This window comes from Echiichthys vipera (assembly GCF_963691815.1).
Source record: "Echiichthys vipera genome assembly, chromosome: 3".
Lineage (NCBI taxonomy): Eukaryota > Metazoa > Chordata > Actinopteri > Perciformes > Trachinidae > Echiichthys > Echiichthys vipera.
Window position 1 is genome coordinate 20,462,967 of NC_139828.1, and position 21,425 is coordinate 20,484,391.

The 21,425-nt window shown below is 39.8% G+C and overlaps 1 protein-coding gene across 1 annotated transcript in view; it reads right to left on the minus strand.

Annotated features, from left to right (window-relative positions):
- Window positions 1-12,766, minus strand: part of dennd1b (DENN/MADD domain containing 1B) — a 110,898-nt gene extending 98,132 nt beyond the window's left edge. Inside the window, exons 1-2 of the mRNA XM_083939144.1 lie at window positions 12,533-12,766; window positions 11,853-11,917 (exon numbers count right to left, since the gene is read on the minus strand). Coding sequence (XP_083795270.1) covers window positions 11,853-11,917; window positions 12,533-12,549 — 82 coding nt within the window. The 5' untranslated portion in view covers window positions 12,550-12,766. The remainder of the gene's footprint in view (window positions 1-11,852; window positions 11,918-12,532) is intronic.
- Between the last annotated feature and the right edge of the window lie 8,659 nt (window positions 12,767-21,425).

Sequence of the window (21,425 nt, forward strand, 5' to 3'; positions counted from 1 at the left end):
TTTGTTACAATCTCTGCCTTTATCTGCTTCTTCTAACTATAAACCAACAAATCTGCTTGTGCGTGTGCTTGTGCGTGTGCGTGTGTGTGCGTGTATGTGTGTGTGTGTGTGTGTGTTTATCTGATCTATTTCACACTTTGTGGGTTCTTTTTGTCGAATTTGGTGCATTTTTTCTATAATGCTATAACGACAAACTCTACATTTTGGCCTGTAACTTTTGAACCGCAAGTCTCAGAAACATTTTGTGACAGGGAAGCAGGAGGATTTAACAGGTTTGTTGTTTTTCCGTCATCTCCGACTCGAGCAGTGGCAATGGTGTCTGGGGGAGTGCAGCTGTTAGTGTTTGTGTTTTCGTCAGACGTGCAGAAGTAGGTGGTGGTGAGAAAGAAAGAAAAACACATACTGGAACACTCGTTGATAGCACTTTGGATTTTTGTTAATTGAAAATGAAAGCTCAGTTTGGGCTTTTATTTTTTAATTTTAAAATTGTGACGCTTACACAATTCTAAATCAAAAACACTCACAGGTAAAACATTTCTATGTGAGACTTTATGAGCCTCTGGTATTATTGACTATTATTCCTACTGCATACAGCGAGAGAAGTGGGCAGGTTGATGTAGTCATGAGACGTGAGTCAGCCAAATCCTGTCGTTACAAAAATCTGTTCAATATGGCAGTCACAAAAGTCAATATATTTTTGAGCAAAGCTTTTTTTGATGAAATCCAATTTGCCAGATTAGGGACAGATTAACATCACTAAAGCTATATTAAAGCAGGAGCTGCACTAATCCTGTTCATTTGTGGGCTAAACTAGGCCACATTGGTATTACATGCATAAGAACCAGCCAATCATTGTTCTTTGACTCACAGCACTTGTGTGTGTTTGTGGGGGTATGTCCATATGTGTGTGTGTGTGTGTTTTGTGTGTGTGTTTGGTTGTACATGCTTGTGCCATCTGCTTTGCTGAGCATGTATACTCTTGGCTGTCTATTGTCATCCTTTGACATGATACACGTGAAGAAGAACTTAGCTTCAAATTCAGCTGGACATTATCCTAGCCTTTGCTTCATGCTTTTTATTTTTAAAAAACAGAAAATTCCCACAGCTCTCTGGAGCATAACTTACGAGTGGTCACAAGGGAATAAATTCATCTGCCATCACGCAAAGATGCATAGCACATGCACAGACACACGCAAACAAAAAACAAGCCACCAACGACAATGCTGGGAGGCTGCAAGTGGGGGTGATGTGATGAAACTCTTCTGCGTTCATCAAAATCATCTCATTTTGAATCATTGATCAGGTCCCTACTTTTCCCCACTTTTTTGCCGTGGAAAGGGGAAGTCTAAAAATAGCCTGAGAGCGTCAGTGCCTAGAAGTCTTTCCATGTTCTCCCAGTCTGGCAGCATTAGTGAATTCAGATGAGCCTCCTGCAGCTCTCACAGCCTCTGTGTCTCTTTCTCATGCACACTCGCACACATCCGTGCGCATGCATACACAGTCATGCATGCACAACACACACTATTCACTTAAACACGTACCTGCTATAACACACAGTTTGCCCCTGGAGTTTCAGTACTGTGTCAGTGAGTGGGAAAGCTCAGCCAGCAACCCCCTCAGTACCTCACCTCTCAGTTTATAGACTACTGCCATCAGCATATCCACCTCCCCCCTTCATCCTCTCTCCCCCCATCTCCCTCCCTACCCTACCCGGTCTCATTATGCCCCAGTTCTTCATGCTCTGGCCAAAAATACTCTGAAGAAACAACAGAGAAGTCCACTCACCACTGTCCTGCTAGTGGTGGATGCATGTGTGTGCGTGTGTGTGTTTGCCAGAACATGAATGTAGCAAGGTCATATGGCACCACCTGAAAAGTCCCAATGACTTGTTCCCTCTTTCCATTCTCCCTGTAGGGCCCGTCTGTCCCTGTCATAACAAGTGATAATCAGAAAGGGGCGCAAGAAGGATTGTGCCTTGTTTGTGACTGTGCAAACAATGTGTGATCACAAAGAAAAAAAGTTGCCATGCAAGAGAAAGAACAAGTACAGACAGGACATACGAAGTGTGAGTAAACTGTGTATGCATGAAAAAAGGCAGCTGTTCCTAGACAGAACGAATGAACCGGGAATAGCGATGACACACAAACAGAGCCCTCTATGAACTATGAACAAAACCAGATTAACAAGTGCAAACATTGTATTACTTTTTTCAGGCAATGCAGAATTCTCCAGCATTAAAATCAGAAAAATGCTTTGTAATATTTGTAGGTTATAGCTTCTGGACTGGAATTGAATTTCCCTGGGTGACATCTCACATGTGTCTATAAACTCTGTGTCCGAGGTAACTCAAACAATGCTGACTTATATATTTTTATTCTGAGTTTAACCATATAATCTGAAATAGAGCAGGCTGGGTGAAATGTGAGGACAACACTTCCATCTCTTTTAAATAAGAAAAGAGCTGGAAGTAAACCCAGTAAGCAGCAGGCCACCACACAGATACTGAATGGATGAGTGACTGCGAGCAGGGAGCTACGAATGACTCCAGACACAAATAAAAGAACAAGGTTGTAGAGCACTGAGAAAAGCAGAAGCAACGCCAGCTGGCCAACTCTGTCATCTGGGTAACCAAAACAAGAAATACAAAAAAGTGTTATGGTATGGTGGTATGGCTACGTAGTACACAGGAAAAAACGTGACGAAAAACATAAAAAGCATCAAGCAATCCACCTTCTCATCACTAATCAAATCAAAATGCCTAGTCTTGATTTGTGAACAACCCAATTTCAAATGTACTATCAATGTCACAGATCCAGGTTTTGACTCTTAATGACACACTTTGCTTTTCTTTCAGGAATGCAACAGCACCCACACGTTCCTGTTACTTATTCAAGTCAAAGACACATTAAATTACAGCAATTTCCATTTTTAGCCTGAGCCGTTCTTGTCATGGATGTATAAAGAGAAATGGATACAGCGATTGAGATGTTCATTCCTATGAAAGTTGTTCAGTGCAGCACAGAGCCAAAAAAGTTCGCCGCTAAAAACTACCTGGACGATCAGCACCGTCTGCACACTGTTGGGCCCATAGAACAGGTGCACTAGAGACAGAGCGAGTTACTTCCTGTTCAGCGCTACGGCTAAAATGAATAGAGATTAAATTATTTAATTGTGCGACTCCTCTAGACTTTCCAATATTTAGTAAATTAGTCAATTTGAGTACAAAAAAAAAAAGGGTACCATCCACTGATTTACAGACATCTATTTCCCAATACAAGTCTATGGGGAAACTCTTCTTTTGGTAACCTGACTCTCGCCAGATGAATTTCGTTCCGGCTTGCCTCCGCCAAACTCCACTCATTCATCTGGGATCGCTCGATAGAAGAGGGATTCAGGGACCACTAAAAAATGTTTTAGCCAATCAGAACCGCCGGGTGGGATTCTTATAGATGTGACGTAGAGGAGAAGCGACTGTTTCAGACAACAATGGCGGCTTGCATCAAGGAAGCAGGCGTCAACATTGATGCTACTATTTCATCCGCGTTATCTAGGGGTGGAACGGTTTACCGAAAAAATCCGTCCTGTTCGGTACGCATGTCACGGTTCGGTACACGTGTGTACCGTTCGCTGTCCTCTCTAGTATCCGCCTCAGCGCTACGTCTGAGCGCGTCTAATCCCGGCCCTGTAGGCACACGGCTACAATGCTACGCATACTCCCGCTACACACGCTCCCGCTACGCTCTTCTGAATCCTCTTGGCAACAGCTCGTTTGTTGTTTCTGTCTGGTCAAATCCGTGGTTAAATCGTCACATCAACGTCTCTTTCTACTCTGAAAAAAAGAAAAGTTGACACAGAAAACCGTCACTTCACCAGATAAGTTTTTGTTTCTGTCTCTGTGAAGCCTGTGTTTACTCTGCAGCCATATCTGAGTGGAAAGAGGATAAGTTTAAAGGCATTTTCAGAAAAATCATGCTACTCTGCATTTATGTTCATTTGTGTCAGTCCAGTTTTTGATGAATTAAATAATGTTTCATATGTGCTTGTCAGCCTGGTAAAGTAACTAGTAACTGAAGTAATCAGATAAATGTAGTTTTTTCTAAGATTTGATAATGTAAAAGTGTTTATATTCTTACCTAGAAGGCAAACAATGTTTACCTTTTTGCCAACTAAATATATGAACGTGTAAATGCAGCAATGTCTCTCCTACTGTTTCAAAATCTCACTTCACTTTCATTTCAGATTGTTAGAGTAATCCCTAAGCAAGCTGCCTGCTTATTTCAGTTTTTGCATGATTGCATGACAAGTCCTTAAGAATATCTGATTACATTTTTTTTTAATTATCAGGCTTTAGATTTGATACATGGTGTTTTTAGAATCTAAAAGAAACAGAAAAAAACACCGAACCGAACCGAAAAACCGTGACCCCAAAACCGTGATATGAACCGAACAGTGGATTTTGTGAACCGTTCCACCCCTAGTGTTATCTAATCTAGCGAATATTTTTTCTTCAAAAGAACATCAGAGAACGTCTCTGAAGACTTTTGTTGGTGAAAATGATGTTTTCGCCCTTCTTTGGTTGGTTTCGATGCGAGTGATTGAAGGATGAGTGGATGAGTGAAGCAAGGTGGAACAAAATTCATCTGGCAAGAGTCAGGTTAATCTTTTGGGCCCAATGGCATCAAGTGACAGACACAGAAGTTGTAATTCCACTGTTTAGCCTCAAAGCCTGGCGTATTTCCTGGGGGCCTGTTTCTGATGCAATTGAATGTGGTTCTGATCTCCAATCGGGTGATGCAGCTTTACAAACTTGCTTATTAAATGTCTAATTTCTCAGTATGTCATGTCATTAAGAGTGTTCACAAAAGAAAAAGGGCACACAAACAAACTACTTTAAACATCCACCCACCGCCAGCCTCAATGCGGACAAAAAAAAGAGGTTAGGCTGCTAAAAGTTGGACTGTGTGTCCAATAGACACTCAGAGGACATCGAGTGGGAGGGGATTCAAAGTTGGGATCAAAGTTCCCTTACACTGTGGTCATTACCATACCATAACAGGGAAGTTAAAAGATTTCCTCAATTCACTTCAGAGGAAACCGATAAAAGACAACAAAGACATGGATGATATCTGATTCTGTGTAAAAGAGCCAATTTAGCAAAGTCATACGGGTGAGACGAAAGAGAAAGGCAGAAGGGTTGTGAGATAAACAAAGTGTGAGACCCCGGGTCCTTTCAGGAGTGTGAGTGGAGGAGTGTGGCCTCTCTAATGACCAATCAACACCCTCCTTGCTGCCATGGCATCTGTTAGTACTCCAATGGCCTCCCGTCTGAGTGTGAGCCCTCCATGAACTCAACACGCAGCCGGAAGCCAATCAGACTGCAGAAACGACAAAGCTTGGGTCAAGGAGCAATTCTGACATTTTGCAGAATGTCAACGTTCAACCTTTTCTAAAAGTTCTACTACACAGGAGTTTTGCTCTAGGAATATGATGGGTGAAAATGGGAAGGGGTGAAAGCCAAAGAAAAAAAAAAGTAACATCACAGTGCTGCTTGAGGGGGCTACAGCAGAGAAGGAAGCAGATTGATAACTAACTAGCAAACAGTAGGTGACACTGTGAGACCTCCGGGTCTCAGCGAAAAATGTTCTAAGGATACAGAACAAAAGTAACTTTTCATAGTTGGACAAAGTGAAGCTATAAGGCCACGTGAATCAAAATGTGTCTAGTATACTAACGCTTTGTGGTCCCCAAATTTATGCATGTGCACTCATATTGTAACCTTTCATTTTAATACTAGTAAGAATCTATCTTAAGATACTGAAGCAGACAATAAACAAGCCACTTATTTCAGACAAAAAATACACGAGTTCAATGATAAACAACTGAAAGGCACAACCATGAGGTGGAAACAGCAAACAGCAAGTGATTTCATCCATCCTCTTAAGTGAGGGTGTCATATGTTGAACAGAATGTCAGTCTATCATATGGCATGAAAAAACATTCACAATCATTCAGACAATTTAAAGTTTCCAATTCATCTGACCTGCATGCTTGAAAAGTGAAACTTTAGTGTACATACAAAGAGCACACAAAGCAACACACACAGAAGAAGCAGACCCAGCTTTAAACCCAAAACCGTAGTCCTGTAAGGCATCAGTGCTCACCAAACTTCCCTCATTGAGATTTAAATTAAAAAAATAAAAATAAACCAGTAAATCCTTCCCCTAATTGCAGCATAAATGTTGCCGTAAAATTGCTACGCTGGTCTATTAAGTTTATTGCTTTGTTACTGGGAACAATCTGGCTGGAAAGAGCGGGCGAGGACAGGTAGCATCTGTCCCCACCTACTGCCTTGGCAGCATTAGCGTCATCTGCTAGCTTTGGCAGCATCTTGGAAGCTCATCAATATGGCTTTATGTAGCCAGGGCCGCTAGTAGCTAGCATGCCAGTCACGCTCTCAGGCAACACTCGCTCACAGCCTGAGCATCCACAGAGCTCTGAGCCAACAGAGCTAAGCGGAACTGAGCTTGGGCTGAACAGGGAGGCCAGGTCTCCATGGACTTGCATGAGGAAAAAGGGCCAGTGTCTGTCATCTCTCCACACATCTATGGTTAGAAGTGTGGGGCCAAGTCCAGACATGAACACTGCCACTATTGTAGCTGTGAGCTTTATTTTCTTGTTTTTTCTCCCATCAACAATGTCGAGGAATGTTGATGCTCTCATCAAATCTCTGTATTACTGTATCACAATCAAATCTGGAAGACAATGGACTTTTCTGTTCTTACCTACACCACTGATGTTATGTTATTATGTTGTTTAGTGTTTAACAAAAGACGGGAAAATCAAACCCACCCATGGGAGTAATAATTGGGACTTTGTCCAATTGGAACAAACACTGAAAGAGTTAATTATGCTAAATTACATGATTTTAGCTTTGCACTGACAAATAGTATTCTTTTTGACCACAGTAAGACAAAAACTGGATCTGGATGTCTGTGAATCAGACTTAATGTTTGGGTTCAAATGTCACGTACAACAAGATAAAGATAGTTTATTTTACTGGAATTGATTTTAGATTTGACCAGGTTTTTTCAAGTGTAAATGTGCTGAATTGACAACTTTACCGCTTGACTGTCTTTAACAATGCTTAGTTACAAGGGTTGCAGATTTTAAACAACTTCCTTAAAGGTGCCCTGTGGAGTTTTCTTGTAAACAAGATTGCAATCAGTTAGGCCTACTCACCAAAACATGTATCCTAGAGGCTTCAGAAACATGTCAACTGCATTTCTTTCCTCTTAAATTTTCAAAGCAGATTCTTGAAGTATTTTAAATCCAGCACTGTTTACATGTTTACTTGATCACAATCTTCTTATTCCCTGCTTCTGCTGGAACATTGCAGCATACAGTATATAGGCATGTAACCAGCACCTGTTGATCAGTGGCATACTGCGACACAACTGGTAGGACTGCGTATCACATCACCCGTGTGTGTGCATGGAAAACAAAACTGCTAAACCCACTCAAAGAAAAACAGCTCCATAGCGCTACTGAAGGTCTAAAATTCCAGAGGGAATTTGAAATCAATTGCCCACCATTATAATGATTATGGATTATAAAACACAAAATGATATGCCTTTGACATGACATTGGCTTTTTTGCAGAAAGACCATCATAAATATCTGAATAAGTTAAAGATCAATTTATAAAAGGTTGTTATTTAAAACTGCCACTCGATATGGAAACAATTAAATGTTATCATTCTGCACGACTTGTGTATTGTTCTGGAGGCCATGAAGGGCATTATTTGCAGGGAGCGTAAACAAGGCCTGACTGCAGAATAACATGTGGCCATAGACATGACTCGTCATGTAGGGTTTTTACCTGCTAAACATACAAAGAGTTTTGCCAAGTGATAATACACATACAGTAGATGTGAGTGATTTATTCTAATGTGAAATGTATAAACACCAACAACATGGTTGCTCTGCTGCCTTGCATTGACTCTGGTACAATGAGGTAATTATTTGAATCATTTTTAAACAGATTCGACATGTTTCTTACAGAGTTCTATGTTGGTTTTAACACGTAGAGGAAACAAAATAGACAGCCAAGTGGTTTCTGTGGACAATGCAGTAGCTTCAGTTGAATATAATGGATGCGCTGTGACCATGCCCCATGTATTTTGGCCATAAGCCATTCTTTAAACAACAGAAATGCCTGTACCTTACAAACACCTATATAAAATAGACATTTGCATGATCTACATCAGGGGTGTCCCACCCTGCTCCAGCAATGGATTATGTTCTCCTAAGTATAACTCAACTTGCAAAACATATTTACAAGGGTAAAGGAGAAAAACAGCCACAGTGAACTGGTTGGATTAAGGGTCAAGTAAAACAAACAAGTCATCAAGGTAGCACCATCGCTGCAGACCTGGTTCAGATTCGGTTCCTAACGATGCACATGACACAGTTGTCTCAGCTGTATGGAAAGTCAGCATAGCTGCCTGCAGTCACTGAAATCCGAGCAAGCCCTGGCCCGATAACTCTGCAAGATGCAGTCACAAAACTTTCTATGTGGTCCAAACATGGTGCAATGGAAGTCGAGGGGTAGAGAGTAGGAAAGGGGCCTTTACACTACCACTTTAGATCCCGGCCTGGTTTGATCCCATCACAGGACAGTCTCTGATTAATTTCTTATTGATTAATTATTAACATTAGTATTAATACGTCAGCACTCAGGTATGGGCTTAAGAGAGCCTGTCACATAAGAGAAAAATTAAGTTGTGGAGCTTTGCACAGTTTCTATGCCAACTTACATTACTTTATAATGAGCGAGTAATCTATTCTGTCACTCTATTCTGAGACCATCGGTTTAAAAAGGTCACTGTGAAACAACTTAATAAAAACTAAGGCTTTTTGCAGGCCTGTCTGCACACACGTGGGTGTTGTCTGAACACATATTGCTGACTACACAAGGTGTGAAACCCACTTAAGACAGGAAATTAAAGGACAGGCGTACAGACTATGATCTATAAAGAGAAACGCTATATTCACCTGACCACAATACAGGTTTCTCTGCAGGTTGTTCATGACTACTAACAAAAGGGACTACCTTCTACACTACAATGGTATCATGTCATGCTGTCTCAGTTCCACACCTACACGATCAGGATGTGGTAAAAAATGGCAGACCAGGTTAATCATCAGCAAAACCCTGCACACACCAAGTTACCCTATCACTCAAAGGGGACACCTTTTCTGTCATGTTAAAGCATGGTATTACAAACTGGATTACTGACAGAAGGAGTAAACAACTGAAAATGTAGCCACAATCAATCTAAAATTAAACTTGTATTCCCTCGACTGTGAGGAGGAGTAATGAGAAATATGAGCAAGCTGAAACCTTCTACCACTTCTCTAAATGCTCTACACCATGTTGCTATGACAATTTAATTATAGTCTGTCATGGTTGCACTATTGTTTGTTTGCCTGTTAGTGGGAAGATAAGGTGTGAATGTGAAGTGGTGCTTTTTGGCAAAGTACCTAATGTTTGACTGTAGGAGAAACAGTTCTAGTTTGTGGCAAGTGACTGTGGCGGTTTCATAGCTGGCCAAAGCTCTTCAGTTATGACTCATAGCATTAACCCTTTCAGCTCATAATAAAAGTAAGCATCACTGCACTGAGGCAAAGGCATACAATTTTATAAGACAAGTGACATTTTAGGGCTTAATGCATGTGTACACATAGAATATTTACACACAATCGCTCCATTCTGGCCTAGTAAAATAATAGCAGCGCTCAGCATTCAAGAAGCACACCATTTAATTTCACACAGATGGCAGCTACAGTCAAGTAAAAAAAAAAAAAAAAAAGGAAATTGATCAAATTCAGAGAGATGTGATTCATTCCTCAAATGGTTTTCAGAAACTACTCCTTTAAAAACCCACCAAAGCCCTAAGCCTCTGCTGGCAGACAGTATACATAACAACAGCCTCAAACGGGAAATTCATATATCCAATCGGGACTCAGCACAGGGGGGAGAGAGAGCACTTCAGCCAAATGACTGAGCAGAATGTGTATGCTCAGTTTGACCTGAGGGGTTTGCAAACGTTGCTCTGTAGCCGTGCTCCAGGGAGCAGGAGTCCGGATATGAGTCTGACCCTGGATCATACATGGGGGAAGTCAGTTATTACAGTGCAGGCTGGTGGTTTATGAGTTTGGTTTAAAATCCAATATCAGATCTAGATCCAAGGACAACTTCCAGTCTCCTCTGGTCAGCTCAGCAGCTGCACAACTGAACCGTCCACATAACACCTCTTTAACGTCAAAACTGAGTGGGCAAAATAAGACAGCTGGTGTAATGTGCAGTGAAAATGTTTTTACATGGTATTTGACCTATGGGTGATACTGGATATTGATGTGAAATATAGTATATTTTATTTCCCATATTGATAAAAATGTAGAATATGGTGTTGTCCTATATTGACCACATTCATTTCCCTGACTAGTCTGAGCACTTTGCCCCAGCCGCCACCACTGCTGGAATGTTTGACCACTGCAAACAGCAGCTGAATGGTTAATGCAGCTTGCTGACCCAAGCGTGATCTTTCTAAAACAATCTCTGTGAGGTCACAGTTACAAGAGAAATGCACTAGTTAACTGGTCAGGCTTAATAAATGAATAATGCAGACTAGAAAACTCAGTCAAATAAACGAAGAATGCATACCACTAATAAAGATCTTTAGGCAGCTAACATCTCTGACAGTTTTACAGCTGACCGTCTCTAGTCCTTAGGGTTTTGACTGTATAATATCTGGAGCACACATGATAACACCACAGATATAATGATTGCTCTCATTGTGCAACACTGGAGGAGTCATGCAGTGTAGTTCTGTGACATTCAATGTCTGACTTACTGTGCAAACACTGCTGCCGACATAAAATGACCTGTTTGCTGTACAGCCCCACAATTACTGTAGTTACACTACAAACAGTCATTTTTACAAACACATGGCTTCAAAGTAAAGAAAAAACACTGCTCTCCCACTATCAGACTTAGCTGAGATGATGGAGCTATGGACTATAAAACTTTCGCTCACTCAAATCTGTGCAAACATCTTTTTAACACTATTGTTGCCTTTTTTTTAAAATTATCATTATTATTCAAATAATTGTTTGATAATATATTTGAGAAAAATGTCCATCAAAATTTCCCAGAGCACAAGGTCACATCTTCACATGTCATGTTTTGCCCCAAAACCCAGACAGAAATATAAAAAGAGAAGAAATCCACACACATGAGATGCTGGAAACCCAGAATGTTTGCCATTCTTGCTTGACAAAAAAAAAAAAAAATATATATATATATATGAAAATGTTATTAAAAATTGCTTTACGATTCATGTTATGCCAGCCAACTAATCATATCAGAACTGATCGATGTAACAATCATTTAAAATGAATGCAACTTCTTTATTGATTAATCTGCCAATTACTTTTTATATTAATAAATAAGTGTTTTTGGTCTATAAATGTCAGAAAATGTGAGAAATGCCCATTAAACTTTCATGGAGCTCAAGGTTATATCTCCAAGTCTGAACCCAAAGATATTTCAATTACATTGAAACACTGATGGAATCGGTGCATTTGGGGCACGTTTGGTTTGAAAGAATGACTTTGTTGATTGTGGAAATAATCAATGGATTGACTAATTCAGCTTTTCAACTTTACCTCTATTAATTATGCATGTTATTTGAATGCTCTGAAACGTCAGGGTTTTTTTTTGCTTGTCTACACACCAAGCAGCGTACAGTCTGACAGCACAATATGAATGAAAATAATGACATCACATACCCTCATTTTCAGATGTTGGACATGCCACCTGTACAACCAGATCAAATGTTCTTTCAGGATACTCCCTGTGAAGAGCAAATCAGTGTTTACTCGGGGGAGATAAGGGGCAGCTGTTATCACACACAATCATGGGCAACAAGTGTGTATTCAGCATTAACACAGAGAGCAAATGTGTTGAATTCCATCACATTAGTATAATATGAATACATCATATAGTGGACCTGCCCTACTTTACGTGAGTCACAGTGTCAATAGACGACAATGTCAATAACAGGGTGTTATCTAAAGCTGGTGGTGCTTAATGGAAGAATGAGAAGTTTTCTTATCTCTGACATGAACCTATCTGGACAGACTTGGGTCACAGGACACGCTCGCTCAGTGTCGTGTCCGCATACATAACCTACTTGACGCTGTCTGCTTGGCTAGCGGAGCTGCTAATTGGTGGTCAGCTAGCAGACAGAGCAACAGACTGACCCAAATGCCGTGGAGCCAGCTGGCCTGGCGGTTAAATCCACTGCTGGAGGGATGGCTCACATTACGGCCAAGCATTCCTCCGTATCAGCTCCGAGATACCGTTACGTCCCCGGGGGCGACACATTAGCCGTTAGCTCGACACTTTTACATCAAGAAGAAGACAGAGAGGATAGGGGAATAAAAACACAAAACTCGAGGGCTCTTACTTTATTCTGCTGTCCATGGTTTAGCTACAACATCGCGACAACTCCGTGCTGTCGGCGGCTCTGCTCTGGCTGTCCGAGAATATCTCCAGCTCGTCCTTCCTCCCAGACTCAACCGTCACGTCTTCTGCTTTATCTGACACCGGTCGAAAGCAGCCGCGACCGCATGCTTGGAGGTGGGATGGTGTAGTACTTTGTGCCGTCCTACTGCCGTTTAATGTAGCCTTGAATCCCCGGTTCAGCACCACCGCGGCGTTTATTTCCCACAACAAACACCACTCCAGGAAGTGCTGTCAAAGATTTGGTGACGTCAGCGCGTCAGACGAGCACTTTGCTGCTGCTGCTGCTGCTGTTTCTTGTGCCTGCAAGCAGCATCTCTCTTCCACTTAGAAACGAGTAACAAGCAGGATACACGCAGCCGACCTGAGCCGTGTGATTCATCCTTCTGATAATAACAAAAAAAAATGATTAGTTCAGTAATTGTGGCAACAGTAGCCTTCAGCAGGGGCTCCCAAAGTTGGGTCCTGGGAACACCAGGGGTCCTTGTGAGGACTTCTAAAATTGGAGTATTACAGTATTATTAGATTATTATTATTATTATTATTAGAGACGAACAACCTGTGAACACATCATAATTCCACATATGATCTTATGAAGTCTCCTATTTATACATTCAGAAGATATCCAGCAACATTTTTTTTTTTTTTTTTTTTTATGCCTTTATTTGTAAGTATAGTCTCTCTTAAACCCACACCTGAGTGCTGCATTATTAATACTAATGTTAATAATTAATCAATAAGTAATTGACTATGGGCCTTCTTGTGATGGGATCGAACCAGCTGCAACGCCAAATCGGGCCGGGGTGTAAAGTTGTGGTGTAAAGGCCCCTTCCCTACTTTCTACCCCTCTACTTCTGTTGCACCATGCTTGGACCACAAAGAAAGTTTCCTGACTGCATCTTGCAGAGTTGTCGGGCCAGGGCTTGCTCGTTTTTCTGTGGCTGCAGGCAGCTATGCTGACTTTCCATACAGCTGAGATAACTTTGCCATGTGGTCCATTGGGAACCGTTGTCTTAACCAGGCCTTTATATTGACAGAAATGAGTACAGTGAGGGAATATGTAATATATCAATACTGCTGAAATCTATTCACCAGTTTAAGGCGGGACAAAGCAAGCGACTCTGATTCACAGTAAGGTATCTAGATTGGGGAAAGTGCGATTGAATGCAAATACGTGAGGGAATTTGCTCCCTTAAAGTACCATATAAATATATACATATAAATATATAAATATCACATCATCACTCTCTTGTAGAGGACCCCTGTGGCAAAATATAATGTTCAGACGTCAGTTATTTTAATATTGCATTGTGGAGTGAGATGTTGGCAGCATGCTCCTGCTTAATCGAATTACCACAAACTGAAACGCAGACAACCTGGTAGTACTGTATTATTCCAGCACATGATGAGTACTTTGCCTTTCAGCAAATAGTGAAGCTGCCATGTGTTGTCTGCTGTGAGGTCATAGGTCACACACACTGAATGCACAGAGGGCAGTATTTGGGTTTGGGGGTCATTCAGAGCCCAAGAGCAAATTTAGATGAACAGGTTAAACCAGCCATGACCACAGTTTATCAAACATGGGTCACTCGCATAAAAAAACAAGCATAGAGCTTAAGAAACAGGCTTTTGCCCTCACATTTCTCAACCAGCATAAGTTGTACTTTAGAGAGTCCAAAAGGTTCCAGACAGGAGTTTATGACTAGATGGCTGTCGGCTCGATCTGTGTAGGGAAAGTGAAAAAGTTGCCCAGCCCTGATTACCACCACTGAAGTGCAGAAGCCCTTAACCCCCAACCACTTCAGTGGAGCTACTCAGCAGTAAACAGATCAGACTGTGGTGGACCAGGAAGACTGGTGAAGACTGGCATCATTACTTGATTTTATCCTGCATAATTATAGTGTGCCATGTGTAAATGCTACTTACAGTAACCATGTTTAGCGACAGAAGTCCAAGCATGAAATAAATGCTGAAGTTGCAATACATAACTCAGTTACGTAAGCTTTTAGATAATGAAAAAACTTCATGTGTCCTACACACAAACCATTTAAATAATCAGCATGTACTAAACATGACTATTAAAATCTGCTTCAGGACTCCACATTAAACACATCGCTCATGAATCAGCTGACTCGCTGGCCTCTTAAAGGGGAAATCCACCCCAAAATAAAAATGATTTCCATAGTTTTATACACCTCAGGGATTTCATTTGTGGATTTAAATTAGGCAACTTGTTGTTTAATGGGTAAATGTCCTGATTGACAGCTGTAAACCTTCATTGAATCAAAACTTTGTAATATCTCAACCGGAGTAGACAGGGTCAGTAACAAATCCATTGTACCAGCTCCCTAAAGAGACATCTGATGACATAATCAGTTAGTATCATGGTGCTCTCAAGTCCCCTTTTAAGTGAAATAATTGTATTTTTTAGGGATGTCTTCTTATAAACTACTGACATGCAGTGCCATGCCATGCCAAATCCTGATTTAGGGTGGACTTTCCTTATATTTGTTGCATGTTTATGCAATATTTGTCCCATGGTAAATTGAAACCAATGGCAAAGATTTACTATACTGCTCTCTCCTATCCAGAGAGTCTGCCTGGATCAGAGCCAAATTTCTTCAGGCGGACTGGAAGGTAATTAAGTGGCAGCAGACTGGGGCATGCTGTTCCAGGCATCCGTATGAAATGATAATGGCAGGGCTGCTGCCTTAACGTAAAAAAAAAAAAAAACACAATATGACACAAAGAGACATACATAAAGAGCTTAAGAGTCTTTGGCACTGGGATCTAATGATGTTTCACATTTCAGAGAACTGTGAACAGTAAACAGTCCCAGATTATATTCATTTAAGACAACATATCTGACATTTTCAGGTTGTTTTTGCTCTGTTTCTTTTTAGGAAATTTATTTTACACATCTAGCACTGTCCGTGTGTGCACTGTTTCTTAGAGTAAGCATATATAGATAAACAGTGATGATAGTAGTGATGTGTAATTTGTCTTAGGGTAAATTGACCCCACAGTGTCAGTCAAAAGACACTTGTCAGGTTTCATTACCCAGAATTCTGTTGTGGACACATCATCAGAGGTGGCTTACAGCGGTGGATAACCTTGAAAGGACTCATTAATGTCCACTCATCAACCTTGCAGTGCTTTGTCCAAGTTCCTATACCACTTTAATATTAAGGGAAGGTGTCTGTTTGTGCGGCAGTGTCATTACAGCTAAGGAGAGCAAAGCTAGGACTTTATAGGGATAGTACCCTGTCGCTTTACCTGCTTCAGCTCCATTTAGCCATAGTTGGGCTACAATTATATAAATGTTGAAATGGCATACATCATGTAAATCATGGTCAGAGGCACGTATATTACCCCTCCCCTTCCTTTTTTCTTTTCTTGTTTTTGTTTTCCTCCTTCTTGAATTATTTTACTTTTGCTGTTAGTTTTAGTTGTTTTTGTTTTTTTTACTTTACCTATCTACTTATGTTACATGCTGTTTGGTTGCTTGGTTGGTTATTGTGACGTGTGTGGCATGGGTTGTTGGGAGGGATGGTGGGATTCGTGTTGTTGTTTTTTTGTTTTTGTCTCTGTTCTGTTCAACTTTAAAGCAAACACACTGTATGTCATAAACCTTTTCATGTTATTTCTTCATTCAAATGAAACAAACACTTTTTGCATGGCTGGATAACTAGCACAGTGGTGGAAAGTAACGGAGTACATTTAATCAGTACATACTTTCGACAGTAGTTACCAAGTGCTTGTATTTGGGGTACGTGTGCATAACCTGACTTATTTTCTGCAACTTTATACTTCTACTCCACTACATCTCAGAATTTTGTACAATTTACTACACTTCATGACAACTTTACAACATTACTAATTGAGATTTATTACACTAAATATATCAAATAAATGATGACATAAAGGCTACGATAAGACCGATCCTCGATGAGCACAATAATGCGTCAGTAATTATAATCTGATAGCAAATGACTCCAAAATGCAGGACTTTTACTTGTAGCAAAGTATTGCAACACAATAGTGTGTACTTTTGTACTTTTACTTGATTAAAAGTTATTTTTCGTTATCTTCGTGTGTGTAGTGTAGTGTAGTGTAGAGTAGTGTAGTGTAGTGTAACCTACCGAGCCTCTTGGGCGCTGCACTGAAACAGCAGTGAACCAGTGTGACGACACGGTCACATGTCACCAGTGTGACGAGGCGAAGCAGGAAGTAGATACAACACATCTTTGTGCAGGCAAAACAAAACTCAGTGGAGGAGGCAACAAGTGAACATGTAGCACCACCAGTCGTTAGTGTATTTAGTTAATAGGTCTGTCGGTTTTATCTGATATCTGTTCGATATTCCGGCGAGTAGTTCAAAGTAGCTCAAGTTTAACCACGTTTCAGATAACTCAGTAGACTAACGCTAGTCTTCTTCCAGGAGCATGTTTCATCAAAAGTACCCGTGTAAAGCATTCGTGAGCAGATTCATTCTTCTCCGCCTTCCTTGTAATAAACGACCTGTAACAATGTCAGTACCGAAGCTCTCAGAAGAAAGCTCGAAGCGCCTGAAGGGCAGACGCGTGTTACAGATCAGTGCAGACAGGAGAGGAGCTGCAGGCTTCCGCGAGGTGGTGACGAGCAGCAGGGGGGGTGACGGTGAAGACCACCACGCGGGGACCAAGTTGACGGAGGAGGAGATGGCCATCCATAGAGCCCACACAGAGGCATGTGAGGTAAGATGAGCCTCTCCACATCCAATGATGTCATGTTATGCAATATTATAATGATATAAAGAATAATATAATATTTTATTAAGATCAATATCTTTGTAATATAATTATGCTTTGTTGGATATAGAACACGGATAATTGAAGAATGACAAATGGAAGTTGTTATTATTGTTATTATTACTATATAGATAGAAGGCAAAATATATATATAGTGTTATTTCAGTAATATTTATTAAAAAGGGGTGGAATAAAATAAGTTTATACTTCTTCCCACTCCTTTTCGGACATGTAAACAGAATTAATATTTTGTTAGTTTACTTTGTTATACTTTGTTATTGTACATTTATTTTTCTCTCTGTTCTTTTTCCCCCTTTTCTTTATGACTGCCCATTAATGTATGATCATTTAGTTTTTTTCACATATTCGAAATAAACTATCTATCTATCTATGGATGATTAATTATCTTTTTGTTTCTTTTTTTTTTACAGATAAGAATTTTGTACTTACTTGCATATATGCAGCCATTGTGGAGGTATTCCGATAATCTCCTTTAAAGTAGCAATACCACAATATAAAGATACTCCAAGTAGCCCACAGGTCTATCATGCAAAATATTATTTAGGTTAAAGTACACTAGACTATCATTAGCAAAAAGTAAACTACCCATTTGGCTTGCAACCAAGGATTATTTTCATGGTCAGTATGTCAATCAGTATTTCCCAAAGCCCAAAATGATGTCCTCAAATATCTTGTTTTGTCCACAACTCAAAGATACTCAGTTTACTGTCATTAAGAAGGAAAGAAATCATAAAATATCCACATTTAAGAAGTTCGAATTAGAGAATTTCGACATTTTCTTCTTTAAAAAATGACCCAAACTGATGAAATGATTATCAAAATAGTTGCCAAATAATTGAATAGTTGACCACTAATCGTTTAATTGTTGCAGCTCTGCTACTCATGCAGAATAGCCTTACAGAGTGTGAATAATTATGTCACTGTAAATTGAATATAATGCTGGATTAACACAAAGACTATGTTGTGTTCATGTTAAGCTGTTACTATCTATTATTGTTGTCATATTAGACTAGAAGTACTTTATATAGTAGGGTCAAAATGGTAAGTATTTGAGTAAATGTACGTTTCGAGCTGTTTGCCTCATTCTATAGCTGAGCACAGTTAAACCGTATCAACAAATACTGTTGCATTCTGTTATTACTTTAGTGCTACAATACAAAAATATAATACAGGTATTTTAACTACACGCACTGCAGGGTCAGTTGCAATTATTTTTGGAGCTAAGACAAATATTCAATTTTTTCTCTACCATAGCTCTACCATAGCTACCAATGTTGCCCATATTGCATGATTTATGAGGATCAAGGTAGACGTGACTACCATTAGGTTATTAAGAAAACCATGTTTACATTTTCATTTCTTGAAGTGGCATGCTGCATGAAAAAATAAACCCAAAGTATATGTTAATGCCACAATCAGCCAAATATCATCAGTACAAATAATACTGGAACAATTAGACCATTGTTTAGTTCAGCTGATATCAGTCATAGTATGATAATGTGCCAGCTGTGGTGCATCCTGTCCCCAGTACAGGGTTGAGTTGGTTCTTTGCAGAGTGAAATTGTACTGTAATTTTAATTACTTAAAGTGAGCATCATGGTCAGAGATTTTTTTTACTTTGATACAAGGTTTCAGTCTTAAAATTCTTCTTTCCCTACCTGTAATGTTTATCATTTTCTAAATCATTGAACAAAGAGATTGTGGGTAGATTGGACATCTGTGATGCCAAAAACAAAACCTCTCAAATCTTAGCCTGAAGGTATTTGAGGAAGATTCCAGTATTTAAAAACACAATTTTAATTACAATTACAATTTTACACAGAAGCACATAATATACTGGGTATAACTACAGTTATTCACAGTATCAGGATCAGAATTAGAAATACTTTAATAATCCCAGGGGGAAATTGTTTTGTTTCAAACTCTAGCTATACAAACAACAACAATATTATACGTTATACAGAAATATAAAACAGTAAATATATATAACTACATATATAAATAGTTATATTTTTATATATATATATATATATATATATATAAAATATCAAAATTACAATGGTAATATATACAGATCAATAGCACTGTAATAACGTGCAAAGTACCGTAAAAATGTGCAAAGAACAGATTGTTTGACTGAATCCGTATTACAGAGAGGAGGTGACAGACTCTCCAAAGGATGTGCTGTATAGTTTAATGACCACAGGCAGGAAAAATTTCCTGTGGCGCTCTGTGGTGCATCTGGGTGCGAGGAGTCTTCTGCTGAAGGTGCTCCTCTGCTGGGCCAGTGTGTCGTAGAGAGGGTGGGAGACATTGTCCAGGATAGACCGGAGCCTGGACAGCATCCTCCTCTCTGCCACGGCCGTCAGGGTGTAAAGTACCTGTCATATAAGTAATGATGACCATTGTTTTTGTCAGATCCATCATATTCACCAAACCTTACTTGCTCTTCCATCAAACAGAGAGTGAGCTCTGTGGTGGTGACACTAGTGAATAGGTTTCATCTTCATGCCTTGAGGCTTGTCTGTTGTAAATATTGTGCTTCTGAGTGTGGATGAAGTTGAGGCAAGTTGGCCGCGACCTGAGGAGAGCGGTAGGGCCTGGGTGGTAAAAGCACAATACAGAGGGGGCCCAGCTATGCCAGCTTTACTATGTGCCGCTGCAATGCCATGTGAAATGACAGGACATGTCACCAAAAGGCCTGGGGCCTTTTTCCCTTTGTGGCCTGTCAAAGCTCACCAACTAGTGGGCTCTCAGTTTGAAACAGACTGAGAGATGACATTTTCTAACTTCCTAAGGGATGACAGAGTAGTTCAGTGTTTTTCACATACAATAGGTGTTTGTGTGTCAGTATAAGATGAGTGATCAGGCAAGATAAAATATTTATCGTTTCAAAAATAGTGTTTTTAAGCATTCTGCAAATATACAGTGCTACCAGTTGATTCCTCTTTGCAGATTACCACCCAGTGAATTGCAAACAAAAGAACAGCACTTATTAATTTGTAACATCATAAGAATTAGATTGTCTTACATCTGTTTCTGTTCATAGAGGTCGTTCATTCCTTCGTCTCCTTGACCCGAAGCAATCTGTCTCTATGTATATGTTCATATTCAGTATTATGTTTGCATGTGCCTTTGTGTTTAGGTGCGTATATGCGCTGTATATGGTTATGTATGTGGGGGTCACACACCAACATGTGTTTGTATGTCATACTAATTAAATAATAATATCTTCATTATGCTCAGGCACAGAAGCAGATGTATGTCGACCCTTCCAGTGGGTACAAGGTGTTCACAGAGTATGCCCACCTTCAGAGAGGGAAATGCTGTGGGAGCGCATGCAGACACGTGAGTTCTTTGTTTTCTGATTTACCAGGTTGTGTGTCTCTCATCTGGTCTCAGCTGTTTGGTTTTGTCCTGTTCCATCCTTTTAATTTATTTTCTGTTCCGTACCCAGTATCTTATGTTAATTCATCTTACATGTTAACTTTGTTTTCTAAGAGTGTTTAAACAAATGTTCTTTAAAAAAAGTGTATGACTATCAAGATAAGCTGTGCAGGGTTCTGAAAATGCTAATTCATTCATTCATTACATTAGGTATTATAAGTACATCTTAATTTCCTCAACAGCATGCATGCATTAAAATCATTTCACTCAGTATGACAATGTACTTTAATGTGCATTCAACACTGAGCTTTCGGATTGCTACATTTTATATGATACATATGACTCACTGGAAGTAAGAGAAGGAATTGTAAAGTGATTTGAAGGCAGATGTTGCCCATAAACACAAATTAAGAAATAGCAAGTCCAGAAGTGATGATTCTTAAGGATGATAGCAATTTAATTTATTCATGCATGTTTTCATTCTGTTGTCAAATAAACCCCCCTGTAATAGAACCCTGTTAACAAAATTGACAATTTCAAAGGAAACTCTTTAACAGAGCAACACAACTAGCTTAAATAAAAAGCATAGTTATGGAAGCTGAAAATTCAAGTGTTACTTTAGCCAGCTGATTGCCAAAT